The sequence below is a fragment of the Sminthopsis crassicaudata genome, chromosome 4 (assembly GCF_048593235.1).
Source record: "Sminthopsis crassicaudata isolate SCR6 chromosome 4, ASM4859323v1, whole genome shotgun sequence".
NCBI classification, from domain to species: Eukaryota; Metazoa; Chordata; class Mammalia; order Dasyuromorphia; family Dasyuridae; genus Sminthopsis; species Sminthopsis crassicaudata.
The window spans coordinates 197,162,277-197,180,716 of NC_133620.1; the positions used below are offsets into that span (position 1 = coordinate 197,162,277).

The window sequence follows — 18,440 nt, forward strand, 5'->3', positions numbered from 1 at the left end:
ATTAGAAAGTTAGGAAATATGCCTGATTATGGGTTTGACTCTTGATGGTACACAGAGTAATGTGTGTATGGGAGGTCCTTGAAGGGATCATAGAGCTGCTTACTGATGTCCCCATCAGTGAGTGTGTGTGTGTGTGCGTGTGTGTGTGTGTGTGTGTGTGTGTGTGTGGTGTGTGTGTGTGTGTGGGTGTGTGTGTGTGTCAGAATTAACCATTCTGGAGCCAGTTACAGAGAAAAGGATAAAGGAATCAAGGGAAGAATGATAACTAAGTTAATGAAGCAGAAAGAATACAGTAATTGTTAAAGCAGATCATTTACTGGGAACAGGAGCAAGCAGATAAATTTTTGTTCAATATCATCTAATAGTCATTCACTAGGGCTATTCCATTCTTGATTCCACTACTAATTAGGGATGTTACCTTAGACAGGTCACTTTTTTTTGCCCCTGTTGCCCCATCTTTTCTGGAGGCAATGGGGTAAAGTAATGCCCAGGATCATGCAATTAGTTAAGTAAATATCTGAGGCCAGATTTGAATTCATTTCCTCCTGACTTCAGGGCCAGTGCTCTATATGTATTGTACCTCCTAGATTCTCTTTGTTTCCCATTCTTTTATAAAATTTCTCTTTATTTTAATATTATGTTATTTTTCCAATTATATATAAAGTTGTTTCCCTATTCATGAAGAAATAGAAAGCACACTTCACCCAGATTCTTCTTAGTGAACTGTTCTAATTTTTTAAGAAAACCAATATGAAAATCCATTTCTGAAAACAGATAAATTAAGGGGTGATTGTTCACAACACATAAGTTTGGGTTTTTGTTTTGCCTTACAAAAGGATTTTGTTCCTTCAAATGATAAATTCCACTCATGCTCATGATAGTGAAAAGAAAATTTATTGTGTCTAGATTACCTGGGCAGAAAGAGGGAAGATATCTAGCTAGTGACTTGCCTCTAAGATCTTCTCCAATTGATCTTGTGTATGTATATCTATGTCTATCTTTTTACAGATGTTTGCTTGCTATTTCCTCCATTAGAATGGTAGCCTGGACTAGGACTATTTTTACTTTTTTTTGTATCTCCAATACTTAGCACAGTACCTGGCATATAATACAGTTATCTCTTCCACATTGCAACTTTCCCCATTGTATTTTTGATGTATCATGAATCAGCATAAGAAATTAAATGGAAACTTTTGGATAGTTTTGCCAAAGCCATAGATGAAACATGAAGGTTAGTAGACAATACAGAAAAAGTTCAGAAACTCAGAAATGCATAAAATATATTGTAATATTATACAATATTAACATTTTATCTTTTAATACTACAATAATTCAGACTTCTTCTCTCATATGAAGAAAGATTCAAAATTTTTATATGAATTTTCCAGATCATGGAGATACCATATTTTTAATCCCCACAGTATGGAAGGGAAAACTACATGGGTTTAACAAATGTTTGTGACTAGTTGACCTTTTTTGGAATTAGATGAGCCAAGTTCAAAACCCTTTTCTGCTGCTTGATTCCTATGAATCAGATCTCTTGGTAGGAGAATTCCAAGGGTAACATACCAAGGATAACCTTTTTCCTTTTTGGGGGGTCAGTTTCAATCAAAATTTCAATGTGGGGTGATGAAATTCTCCTAATTTTGTGATTTTTTTAGCCATGGGTCATAGGTTTTGCTGCTTCCCAAGGAATCTAGTTTCTTTTAAGAATTAGTCCAGGGTGCCTTTGCAATCTTATAAATGAGAGGTCTCCAGGCTGGGACATTTCCATGATGTCAGGAATGTATCTGTGGATTGCTTGTTAGATGCCTTGATTCCTCATTCTGTCCCCATTCCCATAGAAGGACACTCCACTGCTTCCCTTTAAGCAGGAAGACTACATCTCATCTTGGACACTGTCTTTGACTTTGGGGCTAACATCTGAGGGTGGGTGCTTGGGATTGGAGAGAGGAGAGAATCAGGGGAGTCTTTGTGGCAAAGGTGACAGCTTCCTGACTATAAACATAAGAAATTGCTGAACTAGTCAAATTAAAAAGCTGCATTTATTAAGCACCTAGTAAGTGCTAGGCACTATGCTAAGTACTAGGGATAGAGAAAAGGGCAAAAACCAGTCCTTGTCCTATAAGAAAATTATAATCTCAGAGAAGACGGGAGGGAGAGACAACATGTCGACAATTTTGTACAAACAAGATACATACAAAATAGAAAAAAAATATCAAGAGAGAAGGCATTACTAGATATCTTCCCTCCATTAGCTCATTTGGGAGAAGAGTCATGAAGAACCATCTCATAGAAGAAAAGTTCCTTCCATCACTTCACAAATGTAATACACCAATCCTGTCTGAAAAGTCTCCACCCCCCCCCAATATAACTTATCCCATCAGAGCCTTAAAATTGGACTTTAGGCAAGAACATGAGTGCTCAGGGTGGAGGAAATTCAGATGTCAGACAGATTAAAATTGTATGTTGCTTTCTGGTCTCCCTATTATGTGAGAAAATATATAGCACTTAAACAGACATAGAAAGGGGTCACTGGGTTAAGTCCAACACTGAATGATTTGAGCTAAGGAGACAGGCTTAAAAAGAAAATCTATACTGTTCTGAGAAAAAGTTAATGGGAAATGTAATTGAAGCAAATAAAATGATAAAACACTATAGGTAATGCAACCTGAAGTGCTCTTTGACCTAGGGAAAGGTGAAACAAAAGGCCATGAAGGGACATGGGGGTTAGGGGAGAAGCCAATCATGGCAAAAAAAAAAAAAAAAAAAGAATGATGGGTTTTTATTAGAGAGAGAGCAAGGGCAGGGGGCATGGATAGAGAAGCCCCTAAAGAGTTGGGAGAAGCCAGAGAGCTCCATTGAATAGGAGACAAGAAATATGCCTGGTTTATGCAATCAGGTTACATGTCTACTTAAAGGCCATGCCAGAAGGGTCTCGCCTTTATTTTCCTGAGTTCTGTGCCTGTGCTAAACACTGGAAGGACTGTCTGCCCCAGCTGACTGGGAGGGAATTTAGAATTTCATTGTCCAAGGTAAGTGATATAGTCAGTGCTTAAAGGGATGCAGTGGGGTGACCTCCTCGGGGAATGGGGAGTCAGGGCTTCTAACAGACAATACACATATGTATCTGTGACATCATGGAAATGCTTCAGCCTAGAGATTTCTCGTTAGATTTAGTGAAAAATCACAGAATAATTTTGGTGAGCTCTTTTAAGAAAGGTGGTGTGTGTGTGTGTGTGTAAGTGTGTGTATATATATACATATACATTTACCATAGAGATACATAGATAGATATTCCCCCTGCCCCTTTCTGAGCTGAGGAGTTAGAGTGCTGTAGCCACAGAAAACAGCTCTACCAGCTGAACTGTGAACAAACCCTTCATTTGGACGTTGATCAGTTGTTTGGGGGGCTTATTGCCAGCTGAAATGTGGCTATTAAGTCCAGCCACGCAGAGCAATTTCGTGAAAGGACAGAAAATCATTTCCTAAGGAAAGCCAGTGAATCTTAAACAAAAGGATGGGGGAAACTATTGAGGGATAAGGTAACAAGCAGAAAGCCTTCATTCAAATCCCTCCTCCCTTCATTTTGCTCAATAGGGAACTAATAAAGGTATATATGTATATGTGCTGGGTGTGTGTGTGTGGGGGGGGAGAAGCTTAATTTCTCAGTACATAGTACATTTTAACTGCAATTTTATCATATGCGAAGTTTTAGAGTAACATTAAATACACTGGTGTTTTTAGCATCTAGATTAATGTTACATCTACTTTAACTCCTTTTTCTGGCTGCTTACAGTATTTTTTCCTGATCTGATCATTCTAGAATTTGGCTACAATATTCCTTGGAGTTTTCATTTTGGGATCTCTTTCATGTGGTGATAAGTGGATTCTTTCAGTGGCTATTTTACTCTCTGGTTCTAGGATATGAGGACAGTGTGATAATTTCTTGAAAGATTCTGTCCAGGCTCTTTTTTTTATATCATGGTTTTCCAGCAGTCTAATAATTCTTAAGTTATCTCTCTTGGATCCTTTTTCCGGGTCAATTGTTTTTTTCCAATGAGGAAATTCTTGATGTCTCAAAGAGTTATTAGCTTCCACTTGACCAATTCTAATTTGGGGGAATTATTTTCTTCAGTTAGCTTTTGTACCTCCTTTTCCATTTGGCCAATTTTATTTTTATTTTTTGTGCTTCCTTTTCCAAGCTGTTAACTATTTTTTCATAATACTCCTTCATAATTCTCATTTCTTTTCCCAATTTTTCTTCTACTTCTCTTGATTTTAAAAATCCTTTTTGAGCTCTTCAAAGAAGATTTTTTGGGGCTTGAAACCAATTTATATTCCCCTTTGAAGCTTCACATGTAGGCATTTTGACAGTGTTGTCCTCCTGTGAATTTGTATTCTGATCTCCCCTGTCACCATAGTAGTTTTATAGGCAAGCCTCTTTTCTGTTTCTTACTCATTTTTTGGCTTATTTCATGATTTTCAAAGTTGGGATCTGCTTCAGGGGCACAGAGGGCCCAAGCTTCTTATGTTTGGGGCTAGAGGCCTAGTCACTGGCTTTCTATACCAAAGCTTCAAGTAATTTTCAATTTGGCCATGGCACTGCGATGGCCTACCCTCCTTGCACCTGTTGTCCCGAGTTCTGGGGCTATCATTTGCCTTCTGTGCTGGAGCTGGAAGCCTCATCGGTGTACTGCTGTGCCAGGACCAAGAGGCCTTGGTTGCTGACTTGTGCTGTGACTAAGTGTTTCCCCTGCCTTATCTGGACATTGCTGCAGTGGGGTGTCCTCCTCTTTTACCCAAGTGAGACAAACTTTTCTGAAGTTTCCTTACATCTTTTTGTGGGTTCTGCCACTTCAGAATCCATATAGAGGTTTGATTTAATGTTATTTCCAAGGGAAATTGAGAAGAGCTCAGGCAACTACCTGGCTTTTCTGTGCCATTTTAGCTCTTTCCCCTTCAATAATTCCTTTTAAAATGTTGATATTTTTATGTTGTTTACAATATAATCATCCTCTTCCCTATTATGCCCCACTCCCACCACAACAAAGAAACAACAAAGAAAAAGAATCAAATTAAAGGGACCAGTACAGCAACTGTGTTAGTTGACTTCTCCCAGATCTGTAGTGATATGATCTCTGGGATCATTATTAGTCATTAGTATTCTCAGTTCAGTTGTCATTTAAAATTTTTTAAAATTTATATCATTGTAATTGTGTGTTGTCACCCCTGGTTCTACTTGCTTCAATGTGCATCAGTTCATATTATCTAAGGAATCATAAATTTGGAGCTGAGACGCACCTAAGAAACTTTCCAGTCCAACTTCTTAATTTTATAGGTGAAGAAACTGAGGTCTAAAAAATAACTTTTCCAAGGTCACTTGGGTGGTAAATAGAAGAAGTAGGATTTGACTTAGATTCCATCACTTCAAATTCAGTATTCTTTCCATGGTCTTCCCAGATTTCTTTACATTCTCTCTATTTGTCTTTTATATAGAGCAATAATATTCATTGAATGTGTAGCCACAATTTTGTTCAGCCATGCCTCAATCAAAACATATGTACTTTATTTCTAATTTTCGACTACCATTTAAAAAAAAAAGTATTGCTGTGATGATTTCCCCATAAAATCTTTCTTTTAGGTTTCATTTGATTTAATTTAGCTTTTCTAATCTCATGAAAATAAATGGAAGAACATCAATGATTTGCAGGCAGTCCATACTGTGACCAACCAACTAAGGGAAATAAAAAAAATTCCCTTGGCTGAAATGGAGCCAAATTTTGTAATAAATCATGATTTTGTAACCCTCACATTCAGTTATAAGACTCCATATAAGATTGTGAACCACAGTTTAAAAAAAAATTACTGAATTTAGTAATAATTGTGCTTCCAAGGATTGTCAGAGGTTGATCCTGGAAACACCAGCAGTCACATTCAGTTGTGGCTATTTGGGATTTTGGTTTTTTTCAGTTCAGGCATTTTGTTGCATATCATACCAAAAGCAGAATCTTTTTAGAAAAGAAGCAATGATTCACTAGTTTCATCATTTCTCCCCAGTGAATCAGGATTTGAGAGGAGAGAGAGACAGAGAGACAGAGACAGAGACAGAGACAGAGACAGAGATGGAGAGAGACACACTCAAGCATATACATACCCCTTATGATTCAGCTGACTTGGCTTAGATTTCCTGGAGTCGTCCTCAATAATTAAATGGGCTTGAACAAGAGAGGCTTGATTGGCTTCCTTTTGATTTAATGGGAGTAGTTAGGGTGGCAGGATAGCTGAATTGAATCAGGAAGGCATCTTTTTGTAACCACTGGAGAGAAAAATGATACTGAAAGTTCAAGTCCTGTCAACAGGCTTGTGTGGTTGCTGTGTTACTGAACAGGCACATGGCTCTCAGTCAAGGAGCCCACACAACTCAACCACATATCCGTTGCCCCTGACTCATTTCTCCATGATGTGCCTATCTTCATCATTCTCTATCAAGCTGAAAATTCAATTTTCTTTTTAAATTGTCTTAAGTATTTGTTAAGAAATGGGATGGTGAATAATGTAAATTCATATTAAGTAGATCTTCAAGTCAGAAGTCAGAAAGAGCTGTGTACAAATCCTGCTTCTGACCCATCATATTTCTTGCCTTCTCAATAGGTGGGGGAGAGGCTATTAAGAATTTAGTTCTCAAAATTAAAAAAAAAGAATGGTAAAATAAAAAGACATATATGTCTATGTGTATGTAATATATATATATGTTTGTTTGTATGTATGTATGTATGTTCATGACTGGTTCCCTTTATTCCCTTCTACTTCCTCTATGTCCACTGAAAGCCAACATTGATCTTCTTGACACTTCTCATATCTCCCAACTTCTTGCCTTTTGCATGTTGTTTGGCAGGCCTGGGATGCTCTTCCTCTTCCTCTTTGCCTACTGGCTTCTTTCAAGGTTCACCTTACTCTCTTTTGAAAGAGATATTTTCTGGTCTCTACTGCTGGTGCCTTCTCTCTATGGTTACGTTCTATCTACTCTGTATATACCTTGTATGTACATAATTGTTTGCATGTTATTGCAGAGCATTTCATTGTATTCCCAGTATTTAGCACAGTGTTTGATATTCAGTAAGTTTTTAATAAATTTTTGTGGAGTGACTATGCACGAGAGAGATAAGAGTTAAATAAAAAGAGACAGAGGTAGTGGAAGGAGACTTCAAATCAAGAGATCTGAATTCTAGTCCTGCCCCTGTCATTAATTATGTCCAAAATTCTCCCAAACCTCTGCCTCCCACATAAAATCCATAACTCCTGCTTTGACTTTGCTACCAAGGCCAGCCATCTTTCTGATTCCCATAGATCTCCTCTTCTCTTCATACCTTTCCAGTTTCTGAAAAGGCTTGTCAGTCCATTCTTTGTAGTCTTATCATCCTAGTAACTTTTCTTTTTTTTTTTTAATTTTTTTTTATTCATTTTTCCAAATTATCCCCTCCCTCCCTCCACTCCCTCCCCCCAATGACAGGTAATCCCATACATTTTACATGTGTTACAATATAACCTAGATACAATATATGTGTGTAAATACCATTTTCTTGCTGCACATTAATTATTAGCTTCCGAAGGTGTAAGTAACCTGGGTAGATAGACAGTAGTGCTAACAATTTACATTCACTTCCCAGTGTTCCTTCTCTGGGTGTAGTTATTTCTGTCCATCATTGATCAACTGGAAGTGAGTTGGATCTTCTTTATGTTGAAGATTTCCACTTCCATCAGAATACATCCTCATATAGTAATGTTGTTGAAGTGTACAGTGATCTTCTGGTTCTGCTCATTTCACTCAGCAACAGTTGATGTAAGTCTCTCCAAGCCTCTCTGTATTCCTCCTGCTGGTCATTTCTTACAGAGCAATAATATTCCATAACCTTCATATACCACAATTTACCCAACCATTCTCCAATTGATGGACATCCATTCAACTTCCAGTTTCTAGCTACAACAAAAAGAGCTGCCACAAACATTTTGGCACATACAGGTCCCTTTCCCTTCTTTAGTATTTCTTTGGGATATAAGCCCAATAACAGCAATGCTGGGTCAAAGGGTATGCACAGTTTGATAATTTTTTGGGCATAATTCCAAATTGCTCTCCAGAATGGCTGGATTCTTTCACAACTCCACCAGCAATGTATCAGTGTCCCAGTTTTCCCACATCCCCTCCAACATTCATCATTATTTGTTCCTGTCATCTTAGCCAATCTGACAGGTGTGTAGTGGTATCTCAGAGTTGTCTTAATTTGCATTTCTCTGATCAGTAGTGATTTGGAACACTCTTTCATATGAGTGGAAATAGTTTCAATTTCATCATCTGAGAATTGTCTGTTCATATCCTTTGACCATTTATCAATTGGAGAATGGTTTGGTTTCCTATAAATCAGGGTCAGTTCTTTATATATTTTGGAAATGAGACCTTTGTCAGAACCTTTGTTTTTAAAAATATTTTCTCAATTTGTTACTTCCCTTCTAATCTTGTTTGCATTAGTATTGTTTGTACAGAAACTTTTTAGTTTGATGTAATCAAAATCTTCTATTTGTGATCAATAATGATCTCTAGTTCTCCTCTGGTCATAAATTCCTTCCTCCTCCACAGGTCTGAGAGGTAGACTATTCTCTCTTCCTCTAATCTATTTATTATCTCCCTCTTTATGCCTAAATCATGGACCCATTTTGATCTTATCTTGGTATATGGTGTTAAGTGTGGATCCATATCTAATTTCTGCCATACTAATTTCCAGTTTTCCCAACAGTTTTTTCCGAATAATGAATTTTTGTCCCTAATGTTGGTATCTTTGGGTTTGTCAAAGATTAGATTGCTATAGATGTACCCTTTTTTGTCCTTTGTATCTAATCTGTTCCACTGATCTACCGTTCTATTTCTTAGCCAGTACCAAATGGTTTTGGTGACTGCTGCTATATAATATAGCTTTAGATCAGGTACACTTAGACCACCTTCCTCTGAGTTTTTTTTCATTAGTTCCCTTGCAATTCTCGACCTTTTGTTCTTCCATATGAATTCTGTTATTATTTTTTCTAGGTCATTAAAATAGTTTCTTGGGAGTCTGATTGGTATAGCACTAAATAAATAGATTAGTTTGGGGAATATTGTCATCTTTATTCCTAGTAACTTTTCAAGTCAAAAATATCCAAGCTGAAGACCACATTTCCCTCTGTGTGTCACCTCCCTTTTTGGAATGTCAGCTCCTGGCTATGTACTGGGACTCAACATTATGAAAAGCAGTTTGTAATTATGCAAATTAAATGACTACAAATGTTCATATTTCTTGACCCAGAGATTGCCCTGTTAGGCATATACAACAAGAAAAACATTAACAGAAATGTCTTTAAGTAGACTAAAATGTTTATAATAGCAACACTTTTTTTCGTAGCAAAGAATTGGAAACAAAGTAGAAATTTATCAACTAGGGAAATGACTTAAATTGCATTACATGGATGCAATGGAATATTAGAGATTTATAAGAAAAAGAAAAATAATGAATATAGACAAGCAAGGAGAGAATTATATGGACTAATACAAAATGAAGTAATCAGAGACAAGAGAATAATATATATTGACTACAATGTAAAGTGAAACTACAAAACAATCAAATGTGTTTGTTGTAAAATTACAAAGAATAAGCATGGCCTCAAAGAAGGAACATAAAAGACAACTTTTCTCTCCTTGCCCGAATGGAGGAAGGACTACATAGCTATGGAAATAACATCAGATTTTTATGATTTATTAATTGGTTTTGTATATTTTTTCTTCTTTCTGGAAGAGGAAGGTGAAAGGTACAGGGGGAAATATGGGTGATGTAAAATATATCAATAAAAATCTATTTTTTAAAAAATGGAAATTGTATCTCCAATGATTAGCACCAAGGCTTGGCACATGGTGAATGTTTTAATAAATACTTTTCATTCATTTAAGCTTTCTGGTCCTCAGCTTCGTTATCTGTAAAGTGAGGTGATTCTAATTGGTGATCTTTGACTACTGCTAAAGCTCTAATCGTTTGACATGCTAGGTTTCTGGTCATTTTTTTTTTCATTTCCAATTTGTTTCTATTGGATTGTAAACAGAATTTTCCCTTTTCTTTCTTTTCTTTCATTCTTTTTTTTCTCTTCTCCTCCCTTTACTTCTCTTTTTTTGCCTCTTATTCTGGTCCAGTGGGTGCCTACAATTGTACAGTCCCTAAAATATTTGTTATCCTCTCTCCTTCCCTCCTCTCATACATTGCTCCCAGAGTTAGGGGAAGCTGGGAGGCCACACTAATCATAGCATTTACGTTGCTGACAAAGCACCTCTTCCTCATCACCCTCTCTTAAAACTAATTATAACAAAAACAGCAACAACAAATCTTACAAGATAGCAAAATATGCAAAGGGATGCTGAAACAAATTGGGAGCTGTCCTCCCAGCATCTGGAGCCAGTTCTACTCCTATCACCCTTCACTGCCTCGAGGATCAAAGCCCATTTCCCTTGGAAGCTATCTGAAACTCATCTCTGTCCAAGACTCCTCTTAGACTCTCCCTGAGAATTTTCTCTTCTCGTCTTGGAGAATAGATTCACCAAAAATAGACAAGAGAACCCTCAAGGATCAAGACATATTGTTTACAATTAGTTTAAATGACGTTATTGTACCATTGTGGGAGAAACAAGCCTTAATAACAAAAATATATCTAAATACTTGTATTCATGCTAGCATACAGTGGTGCCAAAAAGCTAGTTAGGATCTGACATTAATAGTTTTGTAATCTTGTACAGTGTGTTAAATAAAATGAATTGAACTTAATGTTCCTGAGCCCAAGTTAGGAAGTCTATAAAAGAGGAATAATAACACTTATTATAATAATTACCTCATCATTATGATCATCAACAAGAATTTATTAAGTATTTAGTGAATATCAGGTACATACACTAGGTATAAGGATTACAAAGAAAGAGGAGGGAAAGGATCTCATATTCTAATGAGGAAGACAACATAAAAATAAATATGCACATAGAAGTGATATACATACAATGTAAATGGGAAGTAATATCAGAGGGAATGCACTAAAACTGGGAAGGCCTGGAGAAAGGTCTCTTACTGAAAGTTAAATTTGAATTGAATCTTAAAGGAAGGGAGGGATGACAGGAAGGAGTAATGAGGAGAGAGAGAATTCCAGGCTTCAGAGGTATCCAGTGTCATGGAGTTGGGAGACAGTAGTATAGTGTAGGAGTCCAGAGTCTCTGGATCACTAAGTATAGTGGAGGGGATGGAAAGGAGATTAAGGTTTGAGAAGGTTAGAAAAGTGATGAGACTAGGTTGTTCAGGGCTTCAAAAGTCAAACAGAAAATTTATTGATCTTCAAAACAATAGGGAATCCTCTGGAGTTTAATAAGTAGAAAGATAAAAAGATCAGACTGAATTGGGGAAAGACAGGGAGACAAACCAGAGGGCTTATTGCTATAGATCCCACATGAGTTGACAAGGATCTTTACCAGGAATTAGCTGTGTGAAGAGAGAGAAGGGAACATGTTTGAGAAATGCCGTGAAGGTAGAAACTACAATATTTTTAAAAGCAGTTTATAATGTAGTTTTACACAAGTAAAGTGTATTATCACAAGCTACTTAATCATTAAAATTACCAGAATCTATTGTCTCTCTAAACTAGACCTCTAGATGACATGCAAAGAGTATTTAGAAAAAAGACATTTATATTTAATATTTTTAAAAGAGGTAATTCAATACATGAGAGTGACTGTGCTTCCTGTTCTTGATAGATTAAAAAATGTTTTTCTTGTATGCATGGTTGAATAGATAATGCTTATACTTGGAGTTAATGTCCCTTAAAAGTGTACAATTTACACTTTCAATTTTACAAAAGAAGTACACAAGCTACATGAAATTTTTGTCCTTGAGTCTTAATGTGCTCTTACTATGGTATAATTTAGTTAATATGCTAAATGTATTACAAAAGGATCAGATGCCATACATTTAATGAAACCGCAATATTTAACAATAGAGTAAGTATGTTGGATGAGTGCTAATAAGGAAGAGATGATGACACGGAGATTGTGAGTGACGGGGAGAATGATGGTGCTCTGGAATGTTAGGAAAGTTCAGTAGTAGGGAGAGTTTGAGGGGGAAAGATAATAAGTTATGTTTTATACATGCTGAGCTTCAGATATCTATGGGACATCTAGCTTGTGGTGTCTAATGGGCCTTGGAGGTATGAAACTGGAGGTTAGGATGAAGGTTAGGGCTAGATAAATTGATTTGAGAATCCTCAACTGATGAGATCATGAAATTAACTAGCACAGAGAAAAGAAGAGAGACCCAGGATGGAGCCTTGAGAACACTCACCATTAGTAGATATGATCTGAAGGAAGAACCAGCAAAGAATAAGAATTAGTTAGAAAGATAGGAAAAAACTCAGTAGAGAGTATTGATACTAGAATCCAGAGAGAGGATAGTACTCATAAGAGAGTATTAGGTAGTATCAAAGACTACAAAGGGGTCCAAAAGATTGTGGATTGAGAAAAGGCCATTATATTTGTAATTAAGAGATCATCAGTACCATTGCAGAAAGCAGCTTCAGTTGAATGGTGAAGCTGGAAGCTAGACTAAAGAGAGTTTAAAAGAAAGTAAGAATAGAGGAAGTAAAGGTACCATTTGTAAATGATTTACTCAGAGCCAGTAAGGACATTGGGATCACAGAAAGAGGGAGATGTGAATATGTTTGTAGGCAACAGGAAAGCAGCCAGTAGATAAAGACCGAAGAGTAGTGAGAACGGGAATGATAAAGGGGGTGATTTGCTGGAGGAGAAGGGATGGGATAAAGAGTTTGCCTTGGCAAGAAAGGCTACCGCTTCATGTGAGAAAGGGATTCTGGGAAAAAGCATTTGAATGATGTGAGATGTGGAAGGAAGATTAGTGGTGAAAATCAATAAGCTAATTTTATGTTAAGTGCTTTGTAAGATAACAGCTGCTATTAGCAGAATATATATTATATTTACTATCTAATTGGTTATTGTGATTATTTCCATCTTTAAGTTAACCATATTCCCACCATCACAATGACTCTCATTTATATACTGCTTTCAAGTTTGAAAAGTACTTTACCCACATATCTCATTTGAGGCTCATAAAAACCCAATGATAGCACCCTGAAAGGTGAGTGATGTTATTAAGGACGAGGAAACAGGTGAAACTAATAGAACTTAAGTGTCTTGTAAGGGTCACATAGATGTTTTCTGAGTCTGGATCTTCCTGATTTCCTTTCATGCCCTCTATCCACTAAAGCATATTATCTAATCATACCTTTTTTTCTGGTTGCCAAACATTTTCTGGCTTTTGTTTTTACTCATGGATAAAAAGAATTTACCAGCCACTTATCTGGGTAGGGGCAGCCTTTTTACTTCTTACCTATGTTGTGGATGGAGAGATTAGAGAGGAAGAAAGGAAGGAATGCTGAAAGGTTCTGTTCTATGATCTCTCAAGAAAGGAAGGAATGCTGAAAGGTTCTGTTCTATGATCTCTCATAATAGGTTGCTGGACAATATTCCTAGGAATTCTTTTTCAGAGGATTTGATTGATCATTAAATTCATGGGCTTCCTGTGTGGTGGTATTTGAAAAATACTAACAATTCTCTCTCCCCCCTCCTTTCCTTCTTCCTTCTCTCTCCCTCCTTCCTTCCCTCTTTTCCTCCCTCCCTCCCTCACTATGTCTCTTTGTCTGCATGTGTGTGTGTGTGTGTGTCTGTCTGTCTGTCTGTCTCATCTCTGGCTCTTTGTATGTGTCTCTCTTAGTGTCTATCTCTGTCTTTTGGTCTTTGTATCTCTCTCTCTCTCTCTCTCTCTCTCTCTCTCTCTCTCTCTCTCTCTCTCTCTCTCTCTCTCTCTCTCTCTCTCTCCCTCCCTCCCTCCCTCCCTCCCCCCCTGCCTGTCTCTCTCTATGTGTGTGTGTGTGTATGTGTGTGTGTGTGTGTAATTTTGTATCCCCATAGTAAATTCCTCGAGAGAAAGATGTTTCATTTTTATAAGTGCATATCCCTAGGGACTGGCATGGTGCTAGCACTTAATAAATGCTTATTGGTTGAATAGTTATGCACTTGCTATATCCTTCCTGACAATGCAAACTTCTTGAGGGCGGAACTGTTTCTTTGTTTTGTCTCTATCTCTGCCTGCCTAAGCATCTTCTCTGGAACATAGTAGAATCATTAAATTTTTTGTTGAATTGAATTGATTATGTAATTAATTAATTAATGGGTTATCCAGATCAATCTATTTCCCCTTCTCCAAATGCTTCTTTAGCATCTCTGTACAATCAACCAACAAGTTTTTATTAGGAACTTACTAAGTATTGGGGATGCAAAAAATACTATGAAATAGTCACTGTCTTCAGGGAACTTATATTTTATCCAGGGAGACTACACACAGAGAGAGAAAGCAGTGAAATAGAAAACTTCTTTTAGAGCCCTTTTTGTTTGTCAGCTCCCTCAAAGAGTGAATGAAATATGTAGTTTGTTTTATTTTATTTTTTTGCTAACAAGATGTAAGTGATCTCTGTGGATTTCTCCCCAAATACCCAACAGGGCTAGGGTCAGGTCTGAGCTTGTAATTTCATTGATTAGAATGAACCCTCAGATGTGAAACATCCTCCCTCCCCCCCCCCCCCAATGCAGGTCAGCATCTTCTCTGCAACTTAGAGTCTAAGAGAATTGCCTTCATCACTGAGAGATTGTTTTTTGTCTAGGGTCACTTTGCCAGGATGTGTCAAGAGTGATGTTTGAATCTAGGTATTCCTGGCTCACTACTCACAATTGCCCCTAACCTCTGAACATTCTGAATGATTGGGAGTTGACTATCAGGGAAAGGTTTGCCATTTTCCAGTGACCATTGGTCTCTTGTGCTGATCTCTGCTTTTTTGCACTGCTTCCTTGCCCAGCCAAAACTGTCATCTCGGAAGATTACCTGTTGGACCCTGTGGGTATGAAGCGCTACAGTGTGGACCCCTCCAATTCTGCCTTCAGTTGCATGGGCTCTTCCTCTTCCTCCTCCTTGTATTCTGGGAGGTTGAGCTCTGGAGATGGATGCCTTGGGAGAGGCCTCCCAACTTCCTCCTGCAGTCATCGATCTGGCTCCATGTCCTCAAGTGGCCCCTCAACTGTTGGTCTGAGGCATCAGGCATCCAGTCTCATGAGGAATGGCACTTATTTGGAAGGAAACAAAAGTGGTAACGTAATACAATCCCATATGTAACTGTCTAAGGTCAGAGCTCTGGAGAAAATAGCACTTTCTTCTAGAAACCAATACAATTGATAATTTATCCCCTAAGTAACACATAGGAAAGGGAGAGCTCACATGGTGTTAGGAAGTTTTGACCCTATTCTTTTATTGTCTCTCACATTATTGCCTGTATCCTTTAAAAATAAAATATTACATTGCTCTTATCCTTTGCTCCCAGGCTACCAGAGCTCTGTACGTTGCATACTTATATAGCCAGGAATGATCAAAAATGCTTTCATGTATGTTTACTTTGCTCTACCCCGTACACATGGGCCATCTCCAAAAGCCTCCCCCAGGCTCCAATCTGCTTCATCACCCAGCCAGTTCCTTGTGGCAATGAGGGTAGAGAAGCAAAAAGTGATGGGAGCCAGCTTTTCAAGGGGATGGCAGATCTGGGCTGTTGAAGAAACCAGGATCCTTCTGTTAATTTTGAGGTTCATACCATAAGACTATAAATCCTGCCCCAAGCTCCTCCCCTGGCACGACTCTCCAGGCTAGAAAGGAATGAATACTCTGTCTTAGATATCATTTTATATTTGGAAGGATGGTGGGACAGGGGGGAATTAACTTTGGCTCCCTTCCATCTCCTTTTCTATAATAGTAAAAAAAAATTAAAGCTATTATTTATATGGAGCTTAAGGTTTGTAAAATTCTTTACAAGTTATTACCTTTTTTATCCTCACAACAATCCTAGGTGGTAGGTTATTATCTCCTTTTCAGACTCCTGCATCCTTTTCTTCTTCCTAGTTAAAGATCAATCTTCTCATGTTGCCTTCTGGTTGCTCACAATACCAGTTCTGAGATTGTGATAGTACTGGCCCCAAGCCTGTTTTCTTCACAAATGCCTTATCCTACAAAATTTGTCTCACTCATTCTACTTAGGAAAATTTCTATTCTCCCAGCTTCTTTGAGGAGGAAACCAATTCTGTGATAATAATTAAATGAACGCATCCTCTTTTCTTTAATTCTACGAGGCACAACTCTGGAGTTGGCTGCCTGAAGTGTCAATGATAGACACTCCCTCTAGAATTCTGGGAATTTTTAGTTTTTGTTGTGATTCTTAAAACTTGATTGGTCATAACATAAACACCCACTTGCCAGGGAGATTGGCATTTTTTGGCATGGACAATATGGGAATATATAAAACGCAGTTATAATGTGTTCTTTGGATCTCCTTGCATTTTATTCCCTAGAAGGCAGCCTTTTTGACCAATTCTTAGATCAGGCTTTCCTGTGCAAAAACAGAACCAGAGCCAAAATGAAGTTTGAGCTAAGATCATGCTAAGAGTGTGGCCAAGCTGGGAATCCAGTAAGGAGGTATGGCCATAGCTATGTGGTCAAAGGGTAAGTAACTGAAAAGGGAGGGGAGATAAAGAAATTAGATCTGATTTTATGGAAATTGTTTTTATTAACATGTACAAGGATTGAATTATCAATTGAATTTTTAAAAAATCTCCTGTATAAAATCCCCCAACTCAGAAAGCAGGGACTAGATTACTGGAAGTCTGAGCCTAAATTAGGGGTGAGGGAGAAGCAATGGAAAAGATCATATATGCTTTGCCCAGGAATGGGTTTGGCACTTAGTAATGGCTTAGTTTGCAACACTCTAGAAGGGATGGAGTGGAGGGTCGGACTATCATGTGTTAGGATTACTAAGTGAGAACTCAGGTTTTCTGGACAATTACAAGGTGAGAACTCAGGTTGACTTGATAGAGGGGGCAAGCTCATTGGCTGGGGTGGTTCTTCCCAGAAGCCCTTGCATTATCCCACGCCCATTCTCTGGGAGGATAAAAGAGACAGCACTGGGCCCAGAGAGCAGATCGGCCTGGAGAAGGATAAGAGCTGGAGGAGATTCAGAGCCAGGATTCAAGAAGAAAGACTCTGCATTGCATCAGGCTTGACGGGGCTCCCTGCAGGAAGGGAAGTCACTTCTTTGGACAAGAGGTAACAGCAACTGCCTGGAGACAACGGTTCATTACAGGAAGAAGAATCTGTCAGAGAGATTTGAGTAGAAGACACAGCAGATCTCTTCCCAGAGAGTGATCCGGCAGCTTCTGGAGACAACAGCTCGCTACAATTGGCGCCCAACGTGGGGCAAGGACATTTGCTTATCCTGACAAGAAGAGCTAGACCAGACCTTCGCAATTTGGCGCCCGAACAGGGACAGACACAGTCCTGATTCCAGTGGAAAAGCTTCCGATCTAGATCTCAGTCTCTCTGACCCAGAACCGTGAGTAAGGAGGAAACTTTGTTAAAGATTAAGTGAGCGTGCTAATAGATAAATAAGGAACTTAACTTGTTAAGGGCTAAACCAGGAATCTCTTATAGCTGAAATGGGGCAGATGTTAGCTATATTCAATCCCTGGACCTCAGCCGACTCAACCCCAGCCCCAGAAGCAACCTCAGCTCCACCCCCATTCAGGAGTGGTACTATAGAGAGTATAATCAAGATAATTGAGGAGCAGAGTTTACTTGTAACCTGGGTACAGATTGCTAAACTCTTGGCTGCATTAAGATGCACTTCCCCTTGGTTCTTAGAGGAAGAAAAGATAGATGTAGATAAATGGAAGCTAGTGGGATATGAAATGAAAGAATTTCAAGCAAAAAATTGGCCTCGTTCAATTTCTGCAGAAGTATTTTATATCTACAACATATGATGTTAGGATTACTAAGTGAGAACTCAGGTTTTCTGGACAATTACAAGGTGAGAACTCAGGTTGACTTGATAGAGGGGGCAAGCTCATTGGCTGGGGTGGTTCTTCCCAGAAGCCCTTGCATTATCCCACGCCCATTCTCTGGGAGGATAAAAAGAGACAGCACTGGGCGCAGAGAGGAGATCGGCCTGGAGAAGGATAAGAGCTGGAGGAGATTCAGAGCCAGGATTCAAGAAGAAAGACTCTGCATTGCATCAGGCTTGACGGGGCTCCCTGCAGGAAGGGAAGTCACTTCTTTGGACAAGAGTTAACAGCAACTGCCTGGAGACAACGGTTCGTTACAGGAAGAAGAATCTGTCAGAGAGATTTGAGTAGAAGACACAGCAGATCTCTTCCCAGAGAGTGATCCGGCAGCTTCTAGAGACGACAGCATGCTACAATCATGGATTTTGAATATGCATTGAAAGCCAAG

General features: G+C 38.4%; 1 protein-coding gene and 1 long non-coding RNA gene across 3 annotated transcripts in view; one reads left to right on the forward strand and one right to left on the reverse strand.

Moving 5' to 3' along the window:
• LOC141566101 (uncharacterized) overlaps positions 1 to 13,464 on the reverse strand; it is a 39,747-nt gene extending 26,283 nt beyond the window's left edge. Inside the window, exons 1-2 of one of the 2 annotated variants that reach the window (XR_012489233.1) lie at positions 13,347 to 13,464; positions 6,158 to 6,319 (exon numbers count right to left, since the gene is read on the reverse strand). This is a non-coding gene — a long non-coding RNA (uncharacterized LOC141566101). The remainder of the gene's footprint in view (positions 1 to 6,157; positions 6,320 to 13,346) is intronic. The other variant, XR_012489232.1, reaches the window with a different exon arrangement.
• Positions 1 to 18,440, forward strand: part of SCML4 (Scm polycomb group protein like 4) — a 185,835-nt gene that overhangs the window by 144,802 nt on the left and 22,593 nt on the right. The window contains exons 9-10 of the mRNA XM_074310158.1: positions 924 to 941; positions 14,974 to 15,261. Of these exons, the coding sequence (XP_074166259.1) occupies positions 924 to 941; positions 14,974 to 15,261 (306 nt within the window). The remainder of the gene's footprint in view (positions 1 to 923; positions 942 to 14,973; positions 15,262 to 18,440) is intronic.